Source organism: Scardinius erythrophthalmus, assembly GCF_964197995.2.
Source record: "Scardinius erythrophthalmus genome assembly, chromosome: 3".
Lineage (NCBI taxonomy): Eukaryota > Metazoa > Chordata > Actinopteri > Cypriniformes > Leuciscidae > Scardinius > Scardinius erythrophthalmus.
The window spans coordinates 12703985-12728199 of NC_138223.1; the positions used below are offsets into that span (position 1 = coordinate 12703985).

General features: G+C 37.9%; 1 protein-coding gene across 1 annotated transcript in view; it reads right to left on the minus strand.

The window, feature by feature from the left end:
- The window catches only part of sgcz (sarcoglycan zeta), a gene marked incomplete at both ends in the record, with an annotated part of 315437 nt that overhangs the window by 18270 nt on the left and 272952 nt on the right, over positions 1-24215 (minus strand). The window contains one exon of the mRNA XM_081362220.1: positions 18905-18977. Within this exon, the coding sequence (XP_081218346.1) occupies positions 18905-18977 (73 nt within the window). The remainder of the gene's footprint in view (positions 1-18904; positions 18978-24215) is intronic.

The following is a 24215-nucleotide window of genomic DNA, read 5'->3' on the forward strand; positions in this document are numbered from 1 at the left end:
AAAAAAGGACAGTGACAATCACAATCTGACATCATCTTTCCACTGCACACGACATTCACATATGATTGTTGCATTTGGCATTGTCACATTTTAATGAATGTAATGCATGTATGGATATATCCACACAAAACAAATGACCTTCAATACATCTCAAATAAAAACATAATAGATTTTATAGATGTAGGATTGAGTGCGAAACAAACACAAATGAATCTTCCAGGTGAATTGTTCAAACATAATTTCTCACAGAACTGAACATTCCAGACACCAAATCACCAACCCCAGAGCCATAAAAGAAGGCTCCAGCCAGCCAGTCTCCGTTGACCAACGAAAACCCCCAGCTAAGAACTTTATGGCCATGCAAGCTTCAAAGAAGATGAGCCCACCTAAAGAAAGAACTTGTCAATGTGAGATAGCTTGGAAAAGAATGATTGGCTCAGAGATAGCACAATTCAGCCCGATCAAGATAACAGCAGAAGCTGCTCGAGCCCACAACATTCCAGACTCCCCCCTCCGTAAGGACCTCTGATAGACCTCAGGGTGTAAAATCGTTTCAAACCACAGAGCTGAGATTTTACCTATAACATAAATAAAATCATTCAAGAACAATTTTCAATGGACTTATAGATCAAGCATCATGCAACGACATGATTCTATATTGTTCCTACAATAGATGGGTGTATCTGATATGCTTAGATGCCATACAATTCATGTAATTGTTATAATTGTTAGATTTTTGAATGAAAATGTGTTGTGTTTCATATCGATGTGATCATATGTTCTTAATTCAAAGGATGGCTTGATTGAAATCTGTGGAAAATGTTTCGGATTCTTATAATAGTAATAATGTCTTAGCTGTGCTGCCGTGCAAAGGCAAAAGACCGTAACTTCGTTTTTGGTCGAAAATGAGTTATTTATATTTTTGACACATTCAAGACCTTCTTTATCATGTGGATAAGTATCTTGAATCAATTCCGTTTATTTTTTCGAGAAAATAATGATTTGTCTTAACAGTAACTTCCAAAAGCCCATGAGAAACCAAGGCAGAACACCGTAACATCAGTTACCGCTCTTTGGCTTTGTTTTGGAACGCTCAAATTACGAGTTACGGTGCTCTGCCTTTGTTTAGCCGCGCGTCAATATGAAGGGTGCCGGTGTTCAATCAAACAATGCTACCTACCAGATTGTAAGGTTATCTGCCTTTGTTTTAATGTCCATTAAAATTAAAATTACGGTGTATCCTGTGTACTTTGTACAGCTGCCATCAGTCGCTCTAACTTCTGATGTCCTCAGAGCGGTCAGAACATTTAGTATGGTCTGCTCCATCGACAAACGTGCGATATCGATCGCGAAGGATTATGCAGAGTTGACAGAAAAACGTTACACATTGCCGTAGGCTATCAGATGAATACATCCATGAATTAAAGCTCGCAAACTAGCTGGCAGAGTGCCAAAACTTCGCCTTCAGCCCCGCCCTAAACGCGGTCGAGTCAACGCTGGACTAATAGGAGGTATTTTGTCATGTCAAATGTATTAATAATGCCATCAGAATGCAACCAAAGCACAGGATAGCAATACGTAGATGGCTATAAATAATTGTAAATCATACAAAATAAATGCCATGATCACTAGATTTTATACAGGTGTGACTGTGTACTATAATGATTTTGTTAATGGTGATCAGCAACTAAATATTGATAATGTGGAAGTTACTGCCTTTTGCCTTGGTATGACCTCTCACTTTTTGCTGACAATACAAAGGCAGAGTACAGTAACTTTAAAATAGTGGTCAAAAGTCAAGTTTGAGCTCAAGATTTTTTTATGTATATAATTTCCATTACTAAAACATCTATTTGCCAAATTTCCAGTGTCCTACCTATAATTAATTAAGCGGGACAACTAAAAATCTTTAAAGTCATTTTTCTCAGTTCCACACTCTAGCGACTTAAGGTCTTGTGCCTTTGTAGGGCAGTGTGGCCTCTGTACTCTTTGCTAGAGCTTAGAGAGTAAGGAGAGCACAGATAAGAATTGATTTATGATAAGAAGTGAAGAGAACGCCACCTCCTAAACAAAGACAGTGTCTAATTGGTTAGAACTGATCCAGGAGGCTGGGCGGACATTTGAGTTTAAAATCTTAACACCAGAACAAATTTTAGAGTTTTCAGTGCAGAACCAAAAATGCAGCGGGAGATGAAGATCTAAGACAGACAAGTAACCATGTAAAACGCGCAGACGAAATAACCCAAATCAAGATCTGAAGAACATGGGTTAAGCTTCATTCAAGCCATCATCTACTCTTCTCAATTTCCTTTCTTTTCTTAGTTTCCTTTCTTTTCCGTTGTGAGTCTCGGTTCTAAGTTAAGTTTTGCGACAAGATTTCGAGCCACGTTTCTTCTGCAAAGCCAGCTTCAAACAAAGACTTTCATTCCGCCAGCACGCCACGCGACTGACCACGTGACCCAGACATCAGGCACGCGGAGACCAGCCATCGAACGGACCGGGAAAACCCTTTACACTCAACAAAAGGGAATCCCCAAAAGCAAAGACAAGCAAGTACTGCCTCCAGACTCTTAAACTGAACTGGTGTATTTGATACTGATTTAATAACCTAGGAAACGATAAAAGGGTTAAACTAATGATTGATGGTTCATTCAGGTTGTGTTTTATAAGTGCATAGAAACTTGGGACTACATCATCTCACTCTTAAACTCACTCTTAAAACTTAATCTTTCCTTACTCTCTTTCTTTCTGCAACGCGTATGAATGTGTGTTTCTGTGTTAGATATTAGTTATGTGTTAGAATAATCAATAAAGTCTTGTTTGTATTTTAAAGAGAAATATTACTTGTGTTATTGTGCTTACAAATTGAATGTCTTAAACTTCTGATCTACGTTACCTTGCTAACTATATAGTGTTTCACTATAGTTCGGATATTTATATCCGTTGCAGAGTTGATAATTACAGCCAGTTCAAATGAACCGCGAACGAGTCATTTGCTCGGTTGTAATAAGTGACTCTTTTGAAATCCCTATAAATGAATTAATAATTCCTTTGAGCTAAATTGTAATCACTACAAATTACAAATATCTTACATAGAGCTAATCAACATAAATATTGATTAAATAATTATAAAATAATTATTTCTGCCAAAATTATTAATATCCACCATTTTACAGAAATAGTGTTTACAGAATAACGTTAAAGTGTTAAAATATTGGTAATTCTAACATAAGCACTCATAGTTTTGATTAGGATACATCACATCCGGTCGGCTGGTCGCACACGGTTTAGGCGCAGAAGATATTTCAATGCATCCGAAGCTCAAATCGGATCCGGAATTTCCGCATACGTATATGATCGGAACTCCACGCTGCTCCCGTACTACTCTCCATTGGAAATGAATGACTTCTGGTCCAACGGCTGTCGTTTGTCGTGTGGAGTGGAAAGGCAGCTTTAACAGTGACTTTGAGTTCCCACTACTGGTTGCCTATAGTAATGTTTTGTGAATAACATTCACGGATGTTACTCTAAATGTAGACAATGAATCCGTTTTCTTGCCGCTACAAACAAACATTTTGGAAGAAAAAGACTAAACAAAAATGGAATGATAAAATGCTTAAAGATGAACGAGAGACAGTGTATGATCTTTGCCATCGAGGATATTTATCTGTGGTGAAAGCACAAACGCCGTGTATCTGTGTTCACAAAACCATTCAGGCTCAGAGTCAACACCTATGTACCATATGTACACAGAGACATATCATACATTTTAGTAATGTTGCTGACCGCTAAAATGAACTTCTCCTCCATCTTGCCTCGACACTCCACCACTGGATGTAGTGACGAATCACGTGCGCTCCACTGACTTCAGTCATATTGGTTGTCGCTCTTGAAAGTAGCTCTTCATTTGCATAAGTTAAACATATCTCAGCTTTGTCGCATCGCTGGACATGCCCCCAGCCTGTCGCCAGTGGTCACTGTTGATTGTGTCGCCGGAAATCACCATCTCTCTGTTAAAACTGAAATTGAAACTGATCATGTTGCTTTGTCACTGCATGTTGCTGGTGGGGTGAATGGGGCTTAATATGCTGATTGTAAAATAGTTGTGGGATTCAAGGAACAGAAATTCAAGAAAAAATAACAGAATTTATTTGAAATATAATTATTTTGTGAAATTATAAATGTCTTTACTGTCACTTTTGATCAATTTAATATCAGAAAAATATAATTCCTTAAAAAAATCAATAAAATTATTAAAATACTTTATGTACTTAAAATCATCATCATACTCATAATTTACTTAGATTACTTATTTTATTTTACAAAAAAGATAATAATTTAAATACATTTAAATATAATAATAATAATTATTATTATTCTATCTTCATCTTAAGTCAGCCAGAATTCCATCTAACGTCAGTCAGAATTCTTTCAATGACATGATGTATATACTGTCGCTGAGTGACTTTCATTCTGTGGAAAAGACAGATGACAACAAGGGCAATTTACTAAACTGCTCAATAAAAGTAAAGGTCACCACCACAGATCGATATGACGCCCAAACCACATACAAAAATCATCTAAAAATTAAGTTTAATCTCTTATGGAAAGAAAAAAAAAACTACTTCACTCATCCATACTGACAGTATTAGGAATGGGCCGAGAGGTACGGCACTATAGATGCCAGAGTAATCCCTGTGTGATAAGGTAATCAATGGATTTGAAGGTCAAGTCTGAGGGGTGGATGTCCTCAATGTCCATATGAGTGGAATGTAATTTAATGTGGATTTGAGAGGGCCGTGTTTCCAGGATCACATCTACAAAGAATCGCATGTATTGCATATAATCATATGCAATCATTACCTGTGCAAGTGACACTCATATACAGTTACACTAAGATTGAAGCACCCGAGTAGTATCTCTTCATACCTCCCAAACACTCAAGTAAATCAAATCTAATTTCCAGGCACCATAATTTCCAGATCGTGCCCAATCAGTCACTCATGGGCTCAGGGTCACAGATGCACTTTTATCATGATTTAGAACCCTCTTGCTCTACCCAAACTTTAACCACAGCCATTATGAGAGAAGCCAAAAAAAAAAAAAAGTCTTCTCATAAATGAGAACTTGAGAGCTGGAAAAGCCAGGTATGAGGTGAATCTTGTCAGATGCTTGAAAGATGAGTCTAAGAGTGGCCTTTAGCTGAAAAGATGGAGAGAGATACGAATCCATGGTTAATGTCCCTGACTGGGATCCGCAGACTGAGATACAATCTACACAATGATATATATACAGTATAGTTGTCGGGCATTTGAAAAAAAAAGTTTATTTGAATCGCTTGCTCTTCGGTTTGAGACTCTTAGAATTGGTTTACAACAACAGAGTCCTGAAACGTTAAAAATCTCTTGCAAAATATCTTGAAAGGCAGATAGATAGATAGATAGATCGAACAATAGATTGACAGATCGACAAAAGACAGACAGACAGACAGACAGACAGACAGACAGACAGACAGACAGATAGACAGATAGATAGATAGATAGATAGATAGATAGATAGATAGATAGATAGATAGATAGATAGATAGATAGATGCTTACATTCTCATTTGGCACCAGTGCTTAATTAGTAAAGTGGGAGGTCCCGGAGCGCAGAGGGGGGGTGGATCCGGCGACTCAAAACGGGGGTTGGAGGTAATGGAACAAAAAAATAATAATTACACGGCCTACGTAGCTTCTCTGCAGGGGCGGCGCCAGAGAATTTTTAACGCATGTGCTGAGGGGGTGCTAGATCATTGACGGGGGGAGCTGCGCAAAACTTGGCCACTAAATATTTAATATTCAGTTATGTTAATGATCACAATTAAAGTTTTAATTTTATTAAATTGAACAAGCGCAACATTCAGCATTCAATCAAATATTCTAAAATATGTAGGCTATTATTAATAATAATGTTATTTCAACACAATATCTCGTTATTTCGACATAATATGTGAGCGTGCAACAAGCAAGATGTGCATTTGTAAATCCGGTGACGCGTGTATTGATTTTTATTAATATACAAGTGTTTTCTCTGCCAGTGTCGACTCGGCTGCAAAGATGAAGTTGACGATCGCCATCTCCGTGTGAACGCGCCTATAAAGAGAAATGCACATAAATAGGCCTGTATACATAAATTGTATACAATTTATACAAAACGAAATTCACTTTAAAGAAATGCTTTCTACAAAACAAAACTTGATGAAGTGGTCAAAATCATGTCTGACCCTCTCCATATCTCATATTGCGCATCCTATCTTACTCGTGCTGTTTACATTTTATAATCAACATAGATGGAAAAAAATAACATTATAATATTTTAACAAATATGAAACTAAATGTGCTTATTTAATGGCTACAACAGTATAGTAGGCCTACATACTCTCTATTTGTACAAATTGCTGCACATTCATTTTATTCTGAATTTTGCACACACAAGTTGAAAGGCATTTGTTCAAATCAAGTTCACGGATAATTGTGCGTGCATTTATTAATCATTATGATACTAAAATCATAACAAAGTAGGCTATGCTATGTACAAAAAATCAGATGAGCCCAGAATATGAACGCAATTACACGTTAAGCATTTTCCTCCCATAGAAAACCATTATAAGAACGCTTAATGTGGCTTAATGCAGATTAGAATGTCCCCTTATTTTGTCGAAATAACGGGATATTATGTCGATACTAGGCTACTGCTGTGTCCACCGTGGTCTCCACATTCTTGATCAGCAGAAACGATTTTTGCTTGTTTGTGATCTGACTGGCCAGCGTATTTGAAAAAGTTAAGCAAACTTTTCTGTCTTTTTGACATGTTTCCCCTGAGTGAAACGATCGAGGCTAACAGCAATCTCAATTAGTACAACAAGCGGGCAAGTCATGTGTCACAAACATTGAACACTAAACAAACAGTAAATTAATTTTTTTTTCATTTAGGCAATTAATTTTCCATAGTGACACAGGAGGTGCCGGATCCAATAAAAAAGGTTCCGGATCCAATGTCGGAGGTGACGGAACATGTTCCGGCGTGTTCCGGCTCAAATTAAGCCCTGTTTGGCACTATTGTTTGTTCAAACCCTATTGTGAAATTTAAAATAGCAATTGGACAATGAAGACTCACTGGATGAATGATAGCCATTGTGTAATTACTTTGTAAGGAGAAATGTGGCGCAGAAGACACACAGTCACAGAAGTAATTTGCCCAAGTATGCCGAAATGGTCGAAGGACTGAGTCTATATTTCGACTGGCTGTGGAGATTCAGGTGTGCAATAAATCTACCAAAACCCCTTTAAATCCCCCCTCAAACAATCTCCCTCGCTCTTTCACTCTCTCTCTATCCATAATTATGTTCTAGAGAGGAAAAGTGCCGGCTGTCTCATCTGGATTAATCCTCACATTTTCAGTCACACAGTTTGCAAGACAACATTTTTTTAGCCCTTTTGTTTGGTTCAGCTTTCACTTGAGCTGGTATAATTCACAATCTTGATGGGTCCTTGAGACCCAAGCATTGATATTGATGTAGTATTATTATTTTTGTTTTTAGGAAGCAATTAGCTATATAACAAAAATTGTTAAGGCAAACTTTGCATAGGGGTATAATTTTAGGAAACACTGCAAAATTGCAATGTTGAATATTTAGGGTTGCAAAAATGTCACCACTATATTGTTTTTGAAGCAAATGAAAGTTTTAAATTCACAACACAATTCAGCACACAAGTATGTAGCACCATTATTTACTGAAAATTAGGAATGATTTAATTGCTTTATACAAAAGTCGCAATTCTAATACCCTGGTCTCTGAGGTCAAGAGGATAGTTATAGCGCTAGTTATAACACTCCGACCAAGACACTTGTCTTCCTAGGTAACACATTTAAGCATCATTGGTGCCCTTCTGATGAATAGGCTGTTCCAAATGCATTGTAGCATGGATTTGTTGCTGATAAAGCAATCCCAGAATGCACTGCGGTAAGCTCAAATTGTCATCCATGCAAACATCAGTTTTATTTTATTCAGTACTGAAAATTATTGATTAGAAATCATCTAATTACAATTTTATTTCATCCGATATTTGTGTGTTATGCATTTATTTGTATTAAGGTAGAAGCTCAGCAACATGACTGATGGAATTGATTGTGTTTTAATTACTGTAAGTATCATGTGTTTCACAGGAAGTGCTACTTGTGTTCTGCCTGTGTGAATCCCCTGCCCATGAGAAGCATTTCAAATCCATCTCTTTGAGGGTTTCTTTTCAGTCAGGATGCTGCCTTTGAAGGTAATTGCATATGTGAACAGAAGAGAATGAGAAACCACATTGGAACTGAGTTTATGTCTTTGACAACAAGTGCTTGGTGGACGGCATCTTACAGCAGATGTTAACCACAGTGGCTTTATTGGAATGGGATTCAGCCCTGCCAAATCCTTCTGTTACATCCCGCATCCTCATTGATGATTCTAACTCTGTCTAGATGACAGTTACGGCAGGCGTGAAGCAAGTGATTTTTGCTAGTTTCAGCCTGACGCAGTTATCATTTTCACGTATTGCGCCACAGTGTTTAAAAAAAAAAAAAGCATTTGCGCCCATTTGTGCACCAATGGGCGTGCTGGTCTGAAAACAAGGCGCACATTGTTGGAGAGTTGCTATTTTGAGGCAACTGAAATAGATTGTGCCATTGACCAACAAAAACCTGGTCTAAAGCCAATGGCGCAATATTTTTTTATTTTTATTTGAAGAACGCGTTAGTACTGTGCGCCTATAGGCGGGTCCACAACGCGCGTACACTTTGTCCTGTAGATGGTCTGCTCGCACGCACGCTTTAATCTCGTGCACAAGCTGATCCGTTTCCTCGCTAGAGAAGTGTTCTTTTAAAGGGAATGGGAGATGAGACTCTGAATGGTTTATTGCACGTTATGCCCAAAACACATCCATTACTCATTAAGAGAATACGGACAACCCTTTTAGACCATGCGCTGGGTGCGCCAACCATTTTTCAAGTCATTAAATTAAAAATTTTCCTGTCATTAAAGGACCATTTTTCCCGTCATTAAAGGGTCATTTCACCCATTTGAACATTGTTTTTTTATTTAAAGTGGGTCATATATTTAGTCGAAATGTAAAATAATTTTTGAATTTGGTGCCTTCGTAACCGAGAAAAGACAAAAAATAACTTCAGAACGCATTTGTATGAAAGACAACAACTCCCACAATGCACCACATTGCACAGCTCCGCAAGCCACTCCCACTAATCCAGAAAGCGCATACAAGGCTAGCTACTACCAGAGCTTGAAATTCATTTCACATTCACACAAAATGTCTAGTTAGTTGGCGAACTCATATAGTGCATTACTCCTCGTTTGTATTTCTTTCGAAAAGGTGAATTATTGCATGGTACCTGGATGTTCAGTCAGAACATATGCGGTGCGAAACTAGGATAGTTCTCAACACAAACGTCCGTGTCCTCGTCTGATTCAGAGATTTCGTCCAGGAGAAATTGTCATCGTTGAAATTCTTTGCCGCAGACGGACTCTATCTCTGTGTTCGTAGCGGTTCGTAGCTGCATTGTGAGATCACCGGCGCCACCAGTCCGCCCTAACTCGAGCCAGTCCGGGCTCCTCGTCCGCGGCAGGCAGGTCTTCTGCCTCGGCTGCTCTTCGCTATAATGCGGCTTGTAAAGGTAGCCACAGACACCTGATTCAAGCATCAGACTTCCGAAATCCTCTTCTTCTATATCATATTGAGCACTCTCCTCCGCTATTGTCATAACTTTACATCTGTCTCCACAGCGCCTGTTAGCTTAGCTTCAAACAAGATGGAGGATATTGCTTTCAGTTTCAGAGAGTAAAGTCCCACCCACTGATCTGTAATAGGTCTGTAGCGTGAGCGCGCCCCACCCTGGGAAAGATGAGAAACTAGTGTCTGTAGTCTTAACAGAAATCCCCCCCTCTAACACTTCCTCCTACAATGACGCAAAATGACGATTTTTGCGTCATTGTAGGAGGAAGTGTAAGAGGTAAATAACAGATTTCTCCCGTCTCAGGGGAAAATGAGAGAGTGTTGCACGACCATTCAATAGTATGACTGGGTTTCTAACAATGCAAAGCTTAATGCAAATGGGTGAAGTGTCCCTTTAAACTATAGCAAAAGTGGATTCGTACCTAAGTGCAATTGCGGCGTGCGCTTTAGACCATGCGCTTAGATCGTTAAAAATAGGGACACAAGTGTGCTGCACAAGCCCTAAAAACTGAAGCAAAAGCATTAATCACCCCCCTGGTGGCTGACTGCAGTATAGGTCTTAAACTCAGCCATGTAACAGAATGGGACATGAGCCAAACAAAAAAATCCAATTACACTTCAAATAATTGTTTATTCAAATACAGGTTTCTTTTTTTTTTTTTTTTGAGTTCTAATCACACAGATGTATGTACAAGTGTCCGTTTTCCCAATAATGTTTGGTTTTAGTTAGTTGTTTGATGCTATAAAAATGGGGTGTACTGTCGTGATTGATTGACTATATATATTTCAGCTGCAGCTTGTCAGCACACAGTCAAATAAAGATGGAATCTTTATTCTCTGGATTTAACAATTAACTGCAAAACGAAAGGGCTGGAGAAGTTTGATGCACTTCCCTCAAGATGTGACTCTTAGCAGCAGCCCACCAGTATTGATTTGAACGACTGGCATTTGTGCACTAATGACACTGAGGTGCAGTTCTTTCAAACAAAGATGCTTTGTGTTTGCTTGTTAAAAAACTTCAGACAGAAGCTTCCATCTCAAAACCTCATTTTCATAAGAATACAATGCTGGGAAATTGATGCTGAACTCACACTCCCCTTTATGAGGGACTAGTTAAAAATGGATTTGAAGGCTAGTTATTTTCTCAAATCTCTCTTTTTATTGAATATAAATTTGTTGAAATATATTTTGCCTGAAGAATTCAGCATTATATAGAGGATTTTTGTTTTTCTGAAATGTACGTGGTGGCCTTAGATGAGTGTGGACTCCGAGCAAAACTCCCATAGACTCTCATCAGTTCTGAGGCAGCTGGATCAATTCTCATCTTATTATACCCTGCATTAGCTGGCAGTTAACTGATCGCTAATTGCATGACGCTGTTGCACTCTCACCCTAGGCACCCTCGCCAGGCTATTACAAGCACAACCAAACCCTACTGCTGGGCAGGGGAGGTGGAAAAAAACAGCGAAGCTATTACAGTCTACTTAAACTTGGTGCATGGCCTTCAACAATGCCAACTGAGCTGACAGTGACTAAACAAAGGTCTGGGAAGAGAGGATTGTAGAGAGTAAAAAGAGAGGTGGTGCTTAGAAGATGGAGGTCATCCAAGCAGTCTCAAATGGTGGTAATGTTTCTTTGTCTGAGATTTGCAGTTTAATTAATGAGAGCCTGAGGCAAGTTCAAACCTCAGACTGAGAGAGGAGCATGGAGCTAAACAAATGAAGGCAAATGACCAGAATTATGCCAAGAAGAATAAAAGATGGAAAGCCAGTAGCTGCTGATTGGGATAGCGTTCCAGCAATAGAGCCCCCTTTTTTAATACGTATAGCAATCAAACTTTTGTTTTATCACTGTTATACTGTTCTCAATGATATAAAACATATTAGATCACAGTATTCAAACAGCAGAAAAAAAATAGCAGCCCAAGCATTTCATTAAAGTAGTTGCTCAAAATGTAAAATTATGTCAGTTACTTTCTCTTATGTCGTTCCATGAGACCTATTCCTTTAAATAATTAATAACTATTGGAGTGATTTTAAAAGTAAAAAAAAAAGAAAAAAAGAAAAAAAAAATACTTAGATGTTCATATGGTTTCACTAATTCGGTTCATTCAAATCTCATTTGTCAGATATTTGTCAGAACTCCAGTCTAGTATCTAGTATCAGAAAGAAAATACAACAGTGTGCATGATTATATAAAATATGTGGCACATCAATGCTGCACATCTTTTTTTAATGCTTTCCAATAACATGAGACTGTGAAATGTTAATGAGAGACTACAGAAAGAAAACATGTCTATATTATGAATAGTTGAGCAAGTATTAATCATTTGCTGGGTTTGACAGGTGCTAATATTTTACAAAAAACAAAACATTTACAACTATACCAACACATCCTACAGTCGTTTAAAAAAACTTGTTTTTAAGTATTTTAGTGAGTCAGAAAATGCTACTGCTGAAAGAAAGAAAGAAAGAAAGAAAGAAAGAAAGAAAGAAAGAAAGAAAGAAAGAAAGAAAGAAAGAAAGAAAGAAAGAAAGAAAGAACGAACTTTAACATAACAAATTACTTTAACATAACAATCCTGCACATAAAGTGTAATCTAACTACATGCTGTAATGAGAAATACATGTGTATTAAAATAGTAGTAGAAACAGAGGTATTTTACAAAAAGAGTACTCTTTCAGTGTAATCAATCAACAAAGTCAGTTTCTACATTCTACTGACTATAATTTTGCAAGTACATGTCCACTTATTCTACTAACCCTAATCTAACAGTCCGTAATACTTTAATGAGAGTTAGCTGACATGTAGTTGCAAATTAACGAGTTAGTTAACATGTAGTTGCTTATAGTTAGTAAAATATCTAAAGTAGAATATTGAAATAAACTGTAACCAATTGATGTTACCAAAATCCTTCAAACTATCTTCTTTTGTGCTCTGTAGAAGAAAGAAATGCATACATGTTTGGAACGACACGAGGATGAGAAAATGATTGATATTTCATTTTTGGGTAAACTTACAAAAATAGTTTATCCTCAAAATAGTGCGACAAATGTGTTTTCAAAAGTGTGAGCTCTCATTCATCAAAGCCTTGTTATACGCACACATGCACAAAAAGCTTGCAAAAACTGACAGCTTATAAAAATTCCCTTCTGTCAAGTGTTACTTTGAAGGTGGTCTGAATAACTCCCGCTGAGGAACTTGTGAGAAAGTCTATCAACAGGATGCAATTGAACTCTGTCGGTGAGACCATATCATAAGACATTAGCCTTTAATAGACTCTATTAAGTCATTACATGTTCCATTTAGTTTAACTGCACAATTCTGAACTCTAAGAGGGACAGAAACACTGAAACAGAAAGAGGAAGATTTAGAGATGAGTAAAAAAAATTGGACAGATGTTTGTTTACAAAAGTTTTATACACCAAGGAAATCATAAAGCTGGCTCATAATTCATTATGTAGGCTCATTACAATTGACTGTTTAGCTCGTGACAATGAGCACACTTCAATAAAACAATAATTAGAAGAAAGGGAACTTGATTTATACGTTTCCTGCTTTCAATTTGCAAATTAATGAGGTTGAGAGCGAAGTGAAACACATAAAGCGTCTAATACCCTCAGAATTATGATAAAATGTTAATGCAAACAGGTCACTGAAGGATGCCCGATTCTGTCTGAGAAGAACAACCAGAAATTCATGGTGAGGGAGGAGGAGAGAGATAGTGAAGGAGTCATGATGAGTGTTCCGATTGTCTGCAGATTTCCACTGTGGCACTTCAAATCAAAATGTCCACTCATACAGTGAAATAGACCGCAGACTGGGCTGAAATTACAGCAATGCTCGTTATCTGTCCCAATTAGGTTTTTTTTAATACAACAGAACAGAGAGCAAAACTGACTGTGGATTTATTGGTAACAATATTAAATAGTATGTATTTATTACTATGAACATTCAATATGAGTGGTCAAAGACTCATTGGTTTACAATGAGACAAAGCACAGTGCCTTGAATGATGCATATCTTGCATCCAGTTCTAGAAGTGAAAAAAAAAAGTGGCGGTACTCCCCTCCCCCTCGGTTATAATTCAGATATATTGTGATATTCATTAATATTAATCTAGAATATAGACACAATTTTATATTAGTGTAATTGTCTACATTGGCACTATGTTTAATCTGCCCTAAACTGTAAAATCTAATAAATTAGTTAGACATAAAAAAGCATGCTAAACGATTTTCTTAAAAAAATAAAACAAATACATAAAGAGAAATAGGAATAGTATGTTGTACTGACAAATGCTTAGTCAGAAGTTTGCTTACAAGAGTTCTAGTAACTAAAAAGAACTGTAGAGATATAATTGATAATTTACTTAAGGTTTACTCTTGACTTAGTATAGCAACCATTGTTGTTACCATTGTTGTGTTTTGCATGCTGAATGTTGAACTTTTGGCGCTGCGCACAAACAAATGTGACTACAGCCTCTCACAAGTTAGAAAGACACCACAAAGCCAATCAGTTTTGCGATGTGTATTCAGGAGGCGGAGTCAGGTCTAAACCGTTTGTGTAATTGGCCAATTATTTTTATTTTTTTTACGACGACAAGCCGAAATTAAATAGGAGTAACGAGGCTATTTTTAAAATGTAAGGAGTATAAAGTACAGATAATTGCGTCAAAATGTAAGGAGTAGAAGTTTCTACTTAAGTAAGGTAACGAAGTATTTGTAAAATATCATTATTCAACATGAACAATTGACTAGTTAATTAGTTTGGTCAACTTCTAAAAGCAACCAATTTATTATTTCCCTTCCTTTGAAACCATTTAACTGTGATTTGTTGTTGCATCACTGCAAAGCCTACGGAGGAGTGAGACTGCTCTCAGATGTAATCGAACATATCTTAAATTGTGTTCCGAAGATGAACGAAAGTCGTACGGGGTTGGAACAACATGAGGGTGAGTAATGACTGACAGAGTTTTCATTTTTGGGTGAACTAACCCTTTAACTTGTGTTTTCTGAGTTAACATGGCATAGTACATATTACTAGATTTTTACAATTAAGTTTACATTAAGTAAAGTTAAGTTAAAAGTGTTAGTTACTGTAGAACAACTGTCGGATTTTACAGTGTATATTAAACCATTCCTTTTTTGTTTTCTATTAAAAAAAAAAAAAAACAGTCAAACTCAGAGGAGATTGGTGATAACACTTCTGTAAAATCGTCAATAAAGGCTGGAGAATATTTCGGAGGCCTCTAAATAATGACCAATAAAATGTGTGGAGCAACTTTTAACACTATACTTAGATATTCAAAAGACAAGTAATCACCAAATGACACTTTCTTGCATTGATAGACATCTTTAAATAGGGCAGCTATGCATTCACCTCTCCCAACAGCTCTGCAGACACTTATACAAGTAAGAAAGTTAGAAAGGGCTGTTGGCTTGCAACTGTCATCTAACCAAGTTTAATTTAGAAACATAAAATCCAGGTTGTTCGTATTGATGATCTCATTGACTAGAAGTGATTTATTTTTAAAAAACTTCTCTGATTGACGTTTAATAGGCAGTAGATTTTGCTGTACGATTTGAGAAGGCCTTAGACTTTCTATCACTTAACAGAACAGAGAAAGCTACAGGCACACTCAACACCAGCAGGAAATGACTTAGGTGCAAGACACCTAACCCCCAATCGCTCCCCGGATGCTGCAGTGAATGGCTGCCCACTCCTCCGGGTGTCTATCCACAGTTTGCAATGTGCGTTCAATATTCACTGCTCCTAATATGTGTGCACTAACTTGGATGGGTTAAATGCAGAGGATAAATTCCAAGTATGGGTTGCCATACTCGGCCTTCACGTCACCTTACTTCACTTAATTTGAGAAATTTACTGTTATCATAGTGGGGACCAGACATACAGAGGCTTTGGTGGTTGCAGGGCTCTTCACTTTTAGGTTGATATCCATGGGCTCAGAGCAATAGAGTGGGAGAGCTTTGTTCCAGCATACACCAGTTCCTCCATTTTCCCTGAGAAGCTCAAAAGTGCAGTTGCTAGAGACAGGCATAACATGTCTGCTGAAAGGGGCTGGGGCTTGTGTCATCAGAGGATGAAACAGTTACTCTGGTTTCCCTTGCTTTTTTTCCCAGGAGGTCATCCTTGGGTGCAGAATCTTGGAGCTGTTCTAGTTCGTCACAGCCTCTCTGAGGTAAACTTTGTGGGCAGTCGCTCAGCTGAGATTGTGTCCGTGAGCAGTGGTTGTGGCTGCCTGGTGTTATCATTGTCCTTGTGGGATATGTCAATCGCATTCACATTCAGATGCTGATGTGAAGTCCTGTGGTCTTTTAGACACTCACCAGGTGAGTGTGTGCCATTTTGATTGAGTGCAGTGGCACACACTGTTGAAGGATGATGGAGGGAGAACTAGATATTGTCCTTTAGCACTCTTGCAGTCTTTGTTTGGGTATAGGCCGTTTGGTTTAAACAGTTGTCTTTGACTCAAGAAAAGACTGAAGTTGTCAATAAAGTTCAGTCATCTCATGTTGCATGTTTTTACAGCCATGTCTTTAGACCAAAGAACCCTGAAACCATATTAGTTCCTCTTGTTAGGAGTGGTCTACTAATGAACGACTGAATTAATTAGTCCTCCAAGTGTTTCAAAGAGTTAATTGAAATCCTTCATAAGGAGTTCTGACTGCTCTTTCAAAATATCACCCCCCCCCCCCCACACACACACACACATTATTGATTACCCCCATAGAATACACTTGTTTGTTCACAAGTTTGAATGTTCTTGTTTCCTTTCATTTATTTTCCAGATCTGAGGTGAATTATCAATTGCCACTTTCAGTAAGGCTATAAAGGTCATGCAAAATGATATTCAAACTCACAAACTCATTCTTTTAACATTAACTAAAGCACATAATCAGTACCTGAGATTATCACTGTCATATTTTGTATGCTGTTGTTTCGACTGTGACGTTGTAGAAATAAATTGTTGTAGAAATAATAGTTTCTAAAATAGAATTTTTATTTAATACTGTGAAGCTGCTTTGATACAATCTGTATTGTGAAAAGCGCTATATAAATAAAGTTGACTTGACTTGAATTCCCTGACGCTCGTTGCGTTTCGCTGTTGAGGCTGATTAGGACAAACACTCTGATTAACATGGAAAAGTTTAAAGGGGACATATCATGAAAATCTGACTTTTTTTGTTTAAGTGCTATAATTGGGTCCCCTGTGCATCTACCAACCCTGAAAACATGAAAAGTGTCAACACAGTAACTTTGTTTTGATAAGCCTTTCTCTGCAAGCATGTCAAAAATTAAGCCGATCTGATTTTGCTCCCCTTCTGACGTAGGAAGGGGATATTATTATAATATTACCACCCCTTAATCTGCACGTTTCCACCCACGGCACAGCCATTTGGTTTCCGCAAGCGACAACAGTGTAACCAGTTCAAACGCAATGGCAAAAGTTCAAGCAAAGCATGCAAACTGTTCTGTCGTTGCTGCACAGACGAGCACAGAACACTATTTGACCAACAAATGTCACAGCTGTCTTATAAAGAACTCCACAACAACTACATCCATGTATCCACTGACCATTCAGAAACGTCCAGGTGCATCTAAAAGTTACAATCTCTTCCTGAGTCTCTCTGTAAGGCTGCACTCTGGTATGGGTTATTTCTGAGATTTGACTGAAATTTAGGTTTGTTAATGCCGGAGTATCCGAAGCTCGTGTAAAAGGATCGGCCTCTTCTGAACAGAGGCGGGGATCAGCAGCTCATTTGCATTTAAAGGGACACACACAAAAACGGCGCGACACCATAGATTTATAATACATCTTGTGAAAAGGAGCATAATATGTCACCTTTAAGACTTCCTTAGCTTTTGCTTTAGTTGCAGTAGGAAGTCAATTTCAGATGTCCAAATATTATTTTTGCAAATACTGTAATAATCCAATGAGACAATAGATGGTATGGCCCATAGAAAAATCTGATCTCACTTAATCATTGATTAAGTCTGGGATTACATTGATTAAATCTGATCTTACTTAATCATTGAATAAGTCTGGGATTACATGAAGAAACAGAATCAGCTGAGACGTAACCCTAAATTCTTAAAAGATCTGTGACAACTTAGATGCTAGCAGAACTGGCATAACATTAGCTTTAGATGAAGCAAACTTTTTTTTTTTTTTTTCTCACACAAAACATTGTGTCTGATTAAACAATTACTGATCGCATGTACAAGACATCTAGTGTAGGCCGCTGGTTTATAATAACATCAGAAAGTTTATACACAGCTATAAATAGAAAAAGATGGCAAAGATTTTACACACAAAATGGTGTAGTTACAGCATGGACCAGCAGGGGCTAAGTGGACCATGCTAACTAGCCAAACCCTGACCCCTTAATGGGTCAAATCTTAATAATGTTTTCCATTAAAAAAAGAAATGGAACTAAAAAGGGTCAACACTCCCATTGAAAGCTGAAAGTCTAGTATAAGATGTCACCATCCCTCCATTAATCCAATCGTTTTTTCCCATTTTTTCTAACGATGAAGAAGATGTGATCCTGGTGCATTTGCATTAAGCAAGTTCATATTGGAATTGGAAAGCACCCAGCAGTGCTCCATCAAACCAAACTGGGTGGTAAAAGCTCTCAGTTCCCCTCAGTAACCTGCCTACTTGCACTTAAAGTGACTCCATCCATCATGGCAGTACATCATTTCCTGTAGTGATAATGTCAGAGTTTGGGGGAGTGAGAAGCTTCGGGATGTGTTAGTGACCTATTGGACATCCAATCAGATATCGACTAATGCAGACTGAAGAGATTAGATCAATCTGATTGGCTGATCCACCAGTGATGGATTGGGCGTGTCAGACAGGTCGCGTCCTCTTTCTCATAACAGCGAATGAATGGGACAGTTTGTCACTGAATATTGAGGATATAAAGCTTCTATGGACAATTAGGAAGTGGACATTCATTAAGTTCATGTTTTATGACTTTCCTCTATCCTTCTGTGTCTTGTTCCCTTTCTTTTTCTCATTCTCTAGCTCTTCCCCACCCCTCTGTGGTTCTCGGTGTGAATCACACATTGAATGATAATGTCATACATTAAGAAAGCATGCCTTACTTCAGGTCTTGGAATGGTTCAGCTCGAACGTGTGGCGTTTCCACTGAATGACTAAACACAACTCCCTCGTTGCCTAGAGAGATAAAAAGAAAAAAGAGAAAATGACAGGTCATTTGGTTAGAACCATGTTGTGTTGAAAAAAACAGAAAAAAAAAACATTTAACTACTGTATACAGTGTCGTACAACTTTGTGAACAACTGAATTTTTATAATCATTATCAACAACTGCAGCTTCTAGGCAGACTTAACTTTTAAAATGAACAAGAACTTGTGCAGTACCATTCAGTACCCTGTCAGTAATATTTGTTTTCAATAAATTAATACTTATATTCAGCAAGGATGAAAATATTATATGTACATTATCTGACTCTGCTCACAATCGTGTCATCTGAGAGGGGTGTCAACACCAGGTGTAAACAGGGTTTGTGAGAAGCCAAACTCACTGCACTCACAGGTACTGTAAGTTACACCACACCACACACAAACACACACACCCTAACCATCACAGAAAACTATCTGCATTTTTTACATGATCAAAAAACATCACTTTGTATGATTTGTAAGCTGTTTTCCTAATGGGGACCAAAAATTGCCCCCAGAAGGACAAAGATTTCAAATATTGCCATCTTTGTCCCCATACCGTAGCATTTACCAGGGCCAAAAAAACCACACACACACACACACACACGTTCTTGTACATCTATCTTTATGAGAACATCCACTGACACAATGCAGTCTCTAGCCGCTTACCCTAACCTTACTTATCACAACTAAGTGCCTAACCCGAACCCTTACCCCTTACCCGTACTGGGGATGGCGCTGTTGAGCGTATATCCGGGGAACCAGGTAGGAAGTTATTTAAGGAAGTGTGATTGCATCTTTCTTTCTTGCGCTCTCTAGCCTTTGTTGTTAGGCGTGGGTTATTCCCGGTCATGGTCACGCTAGCGGATGGCTTGTGAGTATTGTTGTTGTAGCCCACGTTGCATTGATGTGTTAATGCTGGGGTCTTTTCCTGCTTTTAATGCTTACAATTCATATTTTGAGGAATATGTTTCCCTCATTGAATTTCGTAAAGCATTGGGAAGTTGTGTTGAGAGCGATTTGGTGATTTGCGTGTAAATGGAGCGTTTGAGAGAGAGCTTTTTCCATTCCGGTTATGTTGTGGTTTAGACGCTTATTAATTACAACCTTATCCCTTAAACCAAGTCTTGACCCTCAAACAGGCCTTTAAAGGGGTCTCAGAAAGTGAGGACCGACCAAAATGTCCTCACTTTACTCTCTTTGTCCTCACTCCAATGGTCTAAAACTCAAAATAGTCCTCACAAAGATAGTTGTACAAGTACACACACACACACACACACACACACACACACACACACACACACACACACACACTGGTCAGTGGTGGAATTGATATACCTGGCTTTTCAAATCTCTTTATCTACGACCTATTGCTCTGTTATACCTTCAATACTACTAATAAAGTAACTCGGGCTACAGTATGTAGTGTACTCATACTCAGAGGTATAAACCTTCAAGTGATAAATTATAAGAGCTGTGAAGTGGTAGACTTGAGTGCTGTTCCCCAGATCTGTACTTCTGGAAAATTTTAAATGTCCCCATTGCACAGCATAATTTTTCTTAAAAATGCGCTTGTTACATGAGTTCTAATATAAAAGTAAGCTGATCTTCCATACTTGCTTTTTTGTTTGCTTCGGTCTGTCCTAGTTTATTTTATTCCTCTTCATTTCCCCCACAATCATGTTCAGAACAGTTTAAAGGCACAGTTCACCCAAAATTAAACTTTAATTTACTCCTTTAAAACACATATTTTCTTTCTCACGTGAAAGACAAAAATAGGAGTTTTGAAGAATGTTTACAATATTACTTTTGTGTTCCACAGAATAAACAAATATTTTGAATGACATGATGAGTAAATGATGACAGAAATTACATTTTTGATTGAAATATTCCTTTAACACTTTACTCTCTCTGTTTACTTCCTCTCCCTAGGGCAGTTCTTCTTTCTGACACATTGTAGCCTTTCAGTCTCACCTCTGAAGAACCACTATATTCCATTTATGCATGCTCTGTGTATCTCTCTCTCTCTCTCTCTCTCTCTCTCTCTCTCTCTCTCTCTCTCTCTCTCTCTCTCTCTCTCTCTCTCTCTCTCTCTCTCTCTCTCTCTACCACTATCTCCCTTGATCCCTCTCTCTACCCATGTCTTTTTGTGAAAAGAGTTAATGGACAGATCTGCCCAATTACTGAGCATGTGCCCTCTTTGTCCCTGACCTCTAGCTATTCCACTTGACCTCCCAGCATGCACTTTCAGACAGAAATAGAAAAAAAAAAAAGTAAGAGAAAGAGCGGCCTGTATGAGTGAAATCTATTTGAAACAGAAAGAGCGGCCTGCATGAGTGAAATCTATTTGAAACAATCTATTTGCATTTCAATGTAAGGGCAGGTTACTGCTAAATACAGTGAATGCAAATATTTAAATCTTGAAAAAAAAAAAAATGGCAAAAAAAATGGACGGTGTATAAAAAGCTTTATTAAATTTGAATGTTTTGTTATTAAATGTTAAATGTATTTTCTAATAACAAAAAATATATATATATATATATATATATATATATATTCAGTGCTGAAAAATTACACAACAACTGAAGTCTTCCAATTCGATTGACTCTTTCTGTAGGTTACATCACTACACCAGTAGGTAAGTGAGTGAGTCACTGCTTTTCACTCTGCGCTTAATCCTGGGTTATCGTTGGTTTGAAACCTGCTTTTATCCCCGGGCAGAGGAACATTTCATGCTTGCAATTAACTCTTTCCCCACCATTAATGAAAATTTTCGTAATTTATGAGACAATGCTTCCCCGCCATTGACAGAAAATTCCGGCTTTCCTTGTTTTTTACTGTTATATAGTAGGGGGCGCTATGACATCTTCTGAAATAGTACTAAAATAGTAATCTCCTGATCAAAACACAGGCGAAGAAGATACAGAAACAAGCGATATCATATTTAATCATATTCAAATTAATGCAATCATCAACATCATATAAATCAAAACTGCCTAACGTTACCAAATGAAATGTTGACCTAGTACAAGCTATGGGTCTTTGAAGCTTTGGCGGGTGTAATTGGACTCAATCGACTCCACCTATGTTTTGATCATTGTTCTAAATCCGATCCAGATACAGTCTTTGAAAAAAAAACATGATTTTCTCTAGCCTGGGTGCCAGCCCGAACCCCGCCCACAACATTTTTAGTCGGGAAGTTCGGTTTTGGACTCGATCCGTTGAGGAGTAATTATGCTCGGCTCCCAGAAGGCCGAGCCAATCAAATTGCCAGGGCGGGCTTTAATCGATGATGGACAGATGATCTGCGGTTACGTAATCACCCACGTCATCAAATAGCGCTTGGCTTGAATTGGTTTTCAACAAAAGATGACTGCAGCTGGAGAATTAAGATGTTTAGATTCGGCTATCGCGTCTGTTATAAAAGAAAACGACAGCGCATTAATTTTAAAAGACGAACAGAGAACTGGTGGTAGGCAGATCGAGGCTTCGTGAAACAATGAAACAGTTGAAGCAAATGTGCCATATTGTGTCGAGGCTTCGAAACAATCTAACACTTGCAGGTGCTGATCTGAAACAACCTTGACGAGCCATTAATAATGTGTTTTTTTTTATTATTGTATTTTTATAATATGTGAAGCTTGTAACCTGTAGGCTCCTCACTGTGCATAATGTTATTTTGGTCATGAAAAATGAATATTAATAAAAGAAATCAAGCCACAATGTCTCACTTTTTTAGATTTTTATTAAAAAATATTAATTTCTCTGCTGTGGAAGGACTTAGCCTAATTCTTTTTTCAAAGATAATTTCTCCAGCCTTTGACAAACTTCTCTCACAAAAACCCACGAGGTCAAGATGTGTTGACTTCACTTTTATATAGATGTGCGAGTGTATGGTCTGTTCCCGACCCTGTTATATAAACTTTGATATATCCTTTTATTGAAACAGGTGCTTTTCTGTGCTTTTACTTTCACTTTTGCCGCAGAGACCCTTTTATGTCCTATAAATGTGTCGTATTTTTGATATTCCGCGCAGATTTCAGCTGATGATTCTGTTTAAAGTTATTAATAACAAATCATGAATGAAAGAGAACTTACTGCGTTGCTCTCATTGGTTGTAGGTCTATCCAATTGAGTGCAGAGTTTTTTTTTTCCTGGTTCGGTTAAGACACGCCTCATAATCAAAGCTCTATGGAGCAGTATCAGACTCATTCTGCCTAGAATATGAGTATGATGAAGTCAGGCTAGATTTTCTCAGCTTTTTGCTCAGAATGTTGATTTTTTTTTTTTTTTTATTAAACTCACCCACATAAAAATAAGAATGCATGAAGCTACAATATATATATATATATATTTTTATTTTTTTATTTTTTTTTAGGCAGAGACTCTGCTCTTTCTTCTGGGGCCCATGACATTTTTGTGGAAATTATCAAAAAAGAGAATGTTTCATTTTAACCTTTATAGTCCACTCAGAAAACATTTTGATAGTACATTCAGCAATAGAGCTTCATGTAAACAGGTCGCGTACTGCATTCATCCAGTCAGTGACACTGGCACTGCAAATATGCCAATAAGGATGTTTGTTAACCCCGAGTTTGGGAGTGCACAGTGTGAAACATTAACTTGCGAATATCCAGGAGGATTAATTATTATCCCTGGGTAAATTATGAGCAATAGGATTCAGTTTTCAGGATTCAGTTTACCAATGGTTTAGAATAACCCAGGGTTAAAGGTGGTATCAGCGATTTCAGGCCCAAACATAAATGATCCCATTCATCTAATATTTCGCTAGCTGCACGCCCCATAAGCATGCTGTCAAAAAACCGCCTCTCTCTAGATAGCCTAGGCTCTGAGATCTGCACACAAAAACAGCTGTTTTCAGTCTGTTTGGCCAAACAATCAAAACCCAAACAAATAGTGTTCCAACCAATCACCGACAGGGGCGGGTGTTGTGAGGTTTTCGCGTGCAGCCGTCATAGGCAGCCGTGCACGAGCGCAAAACCTCACAACACCCGCCCCTGACGAGGATTGGTTGGAACACTATTTATTTTGGTTTTGAGTGATGTTGATACCAACTGTTTTTGTGTGCAGATCTCAGAGCCTAGGCTATCTAGAGAGAGGCGGTTTTTTGACAGCATGCTTATGGGGCGTGCAGCTAGCGAAATATTAGATGAATGTGATCATTTATGTTTGGGCCTGAAATCGCTGATACCACCTTTAACTATTTCAA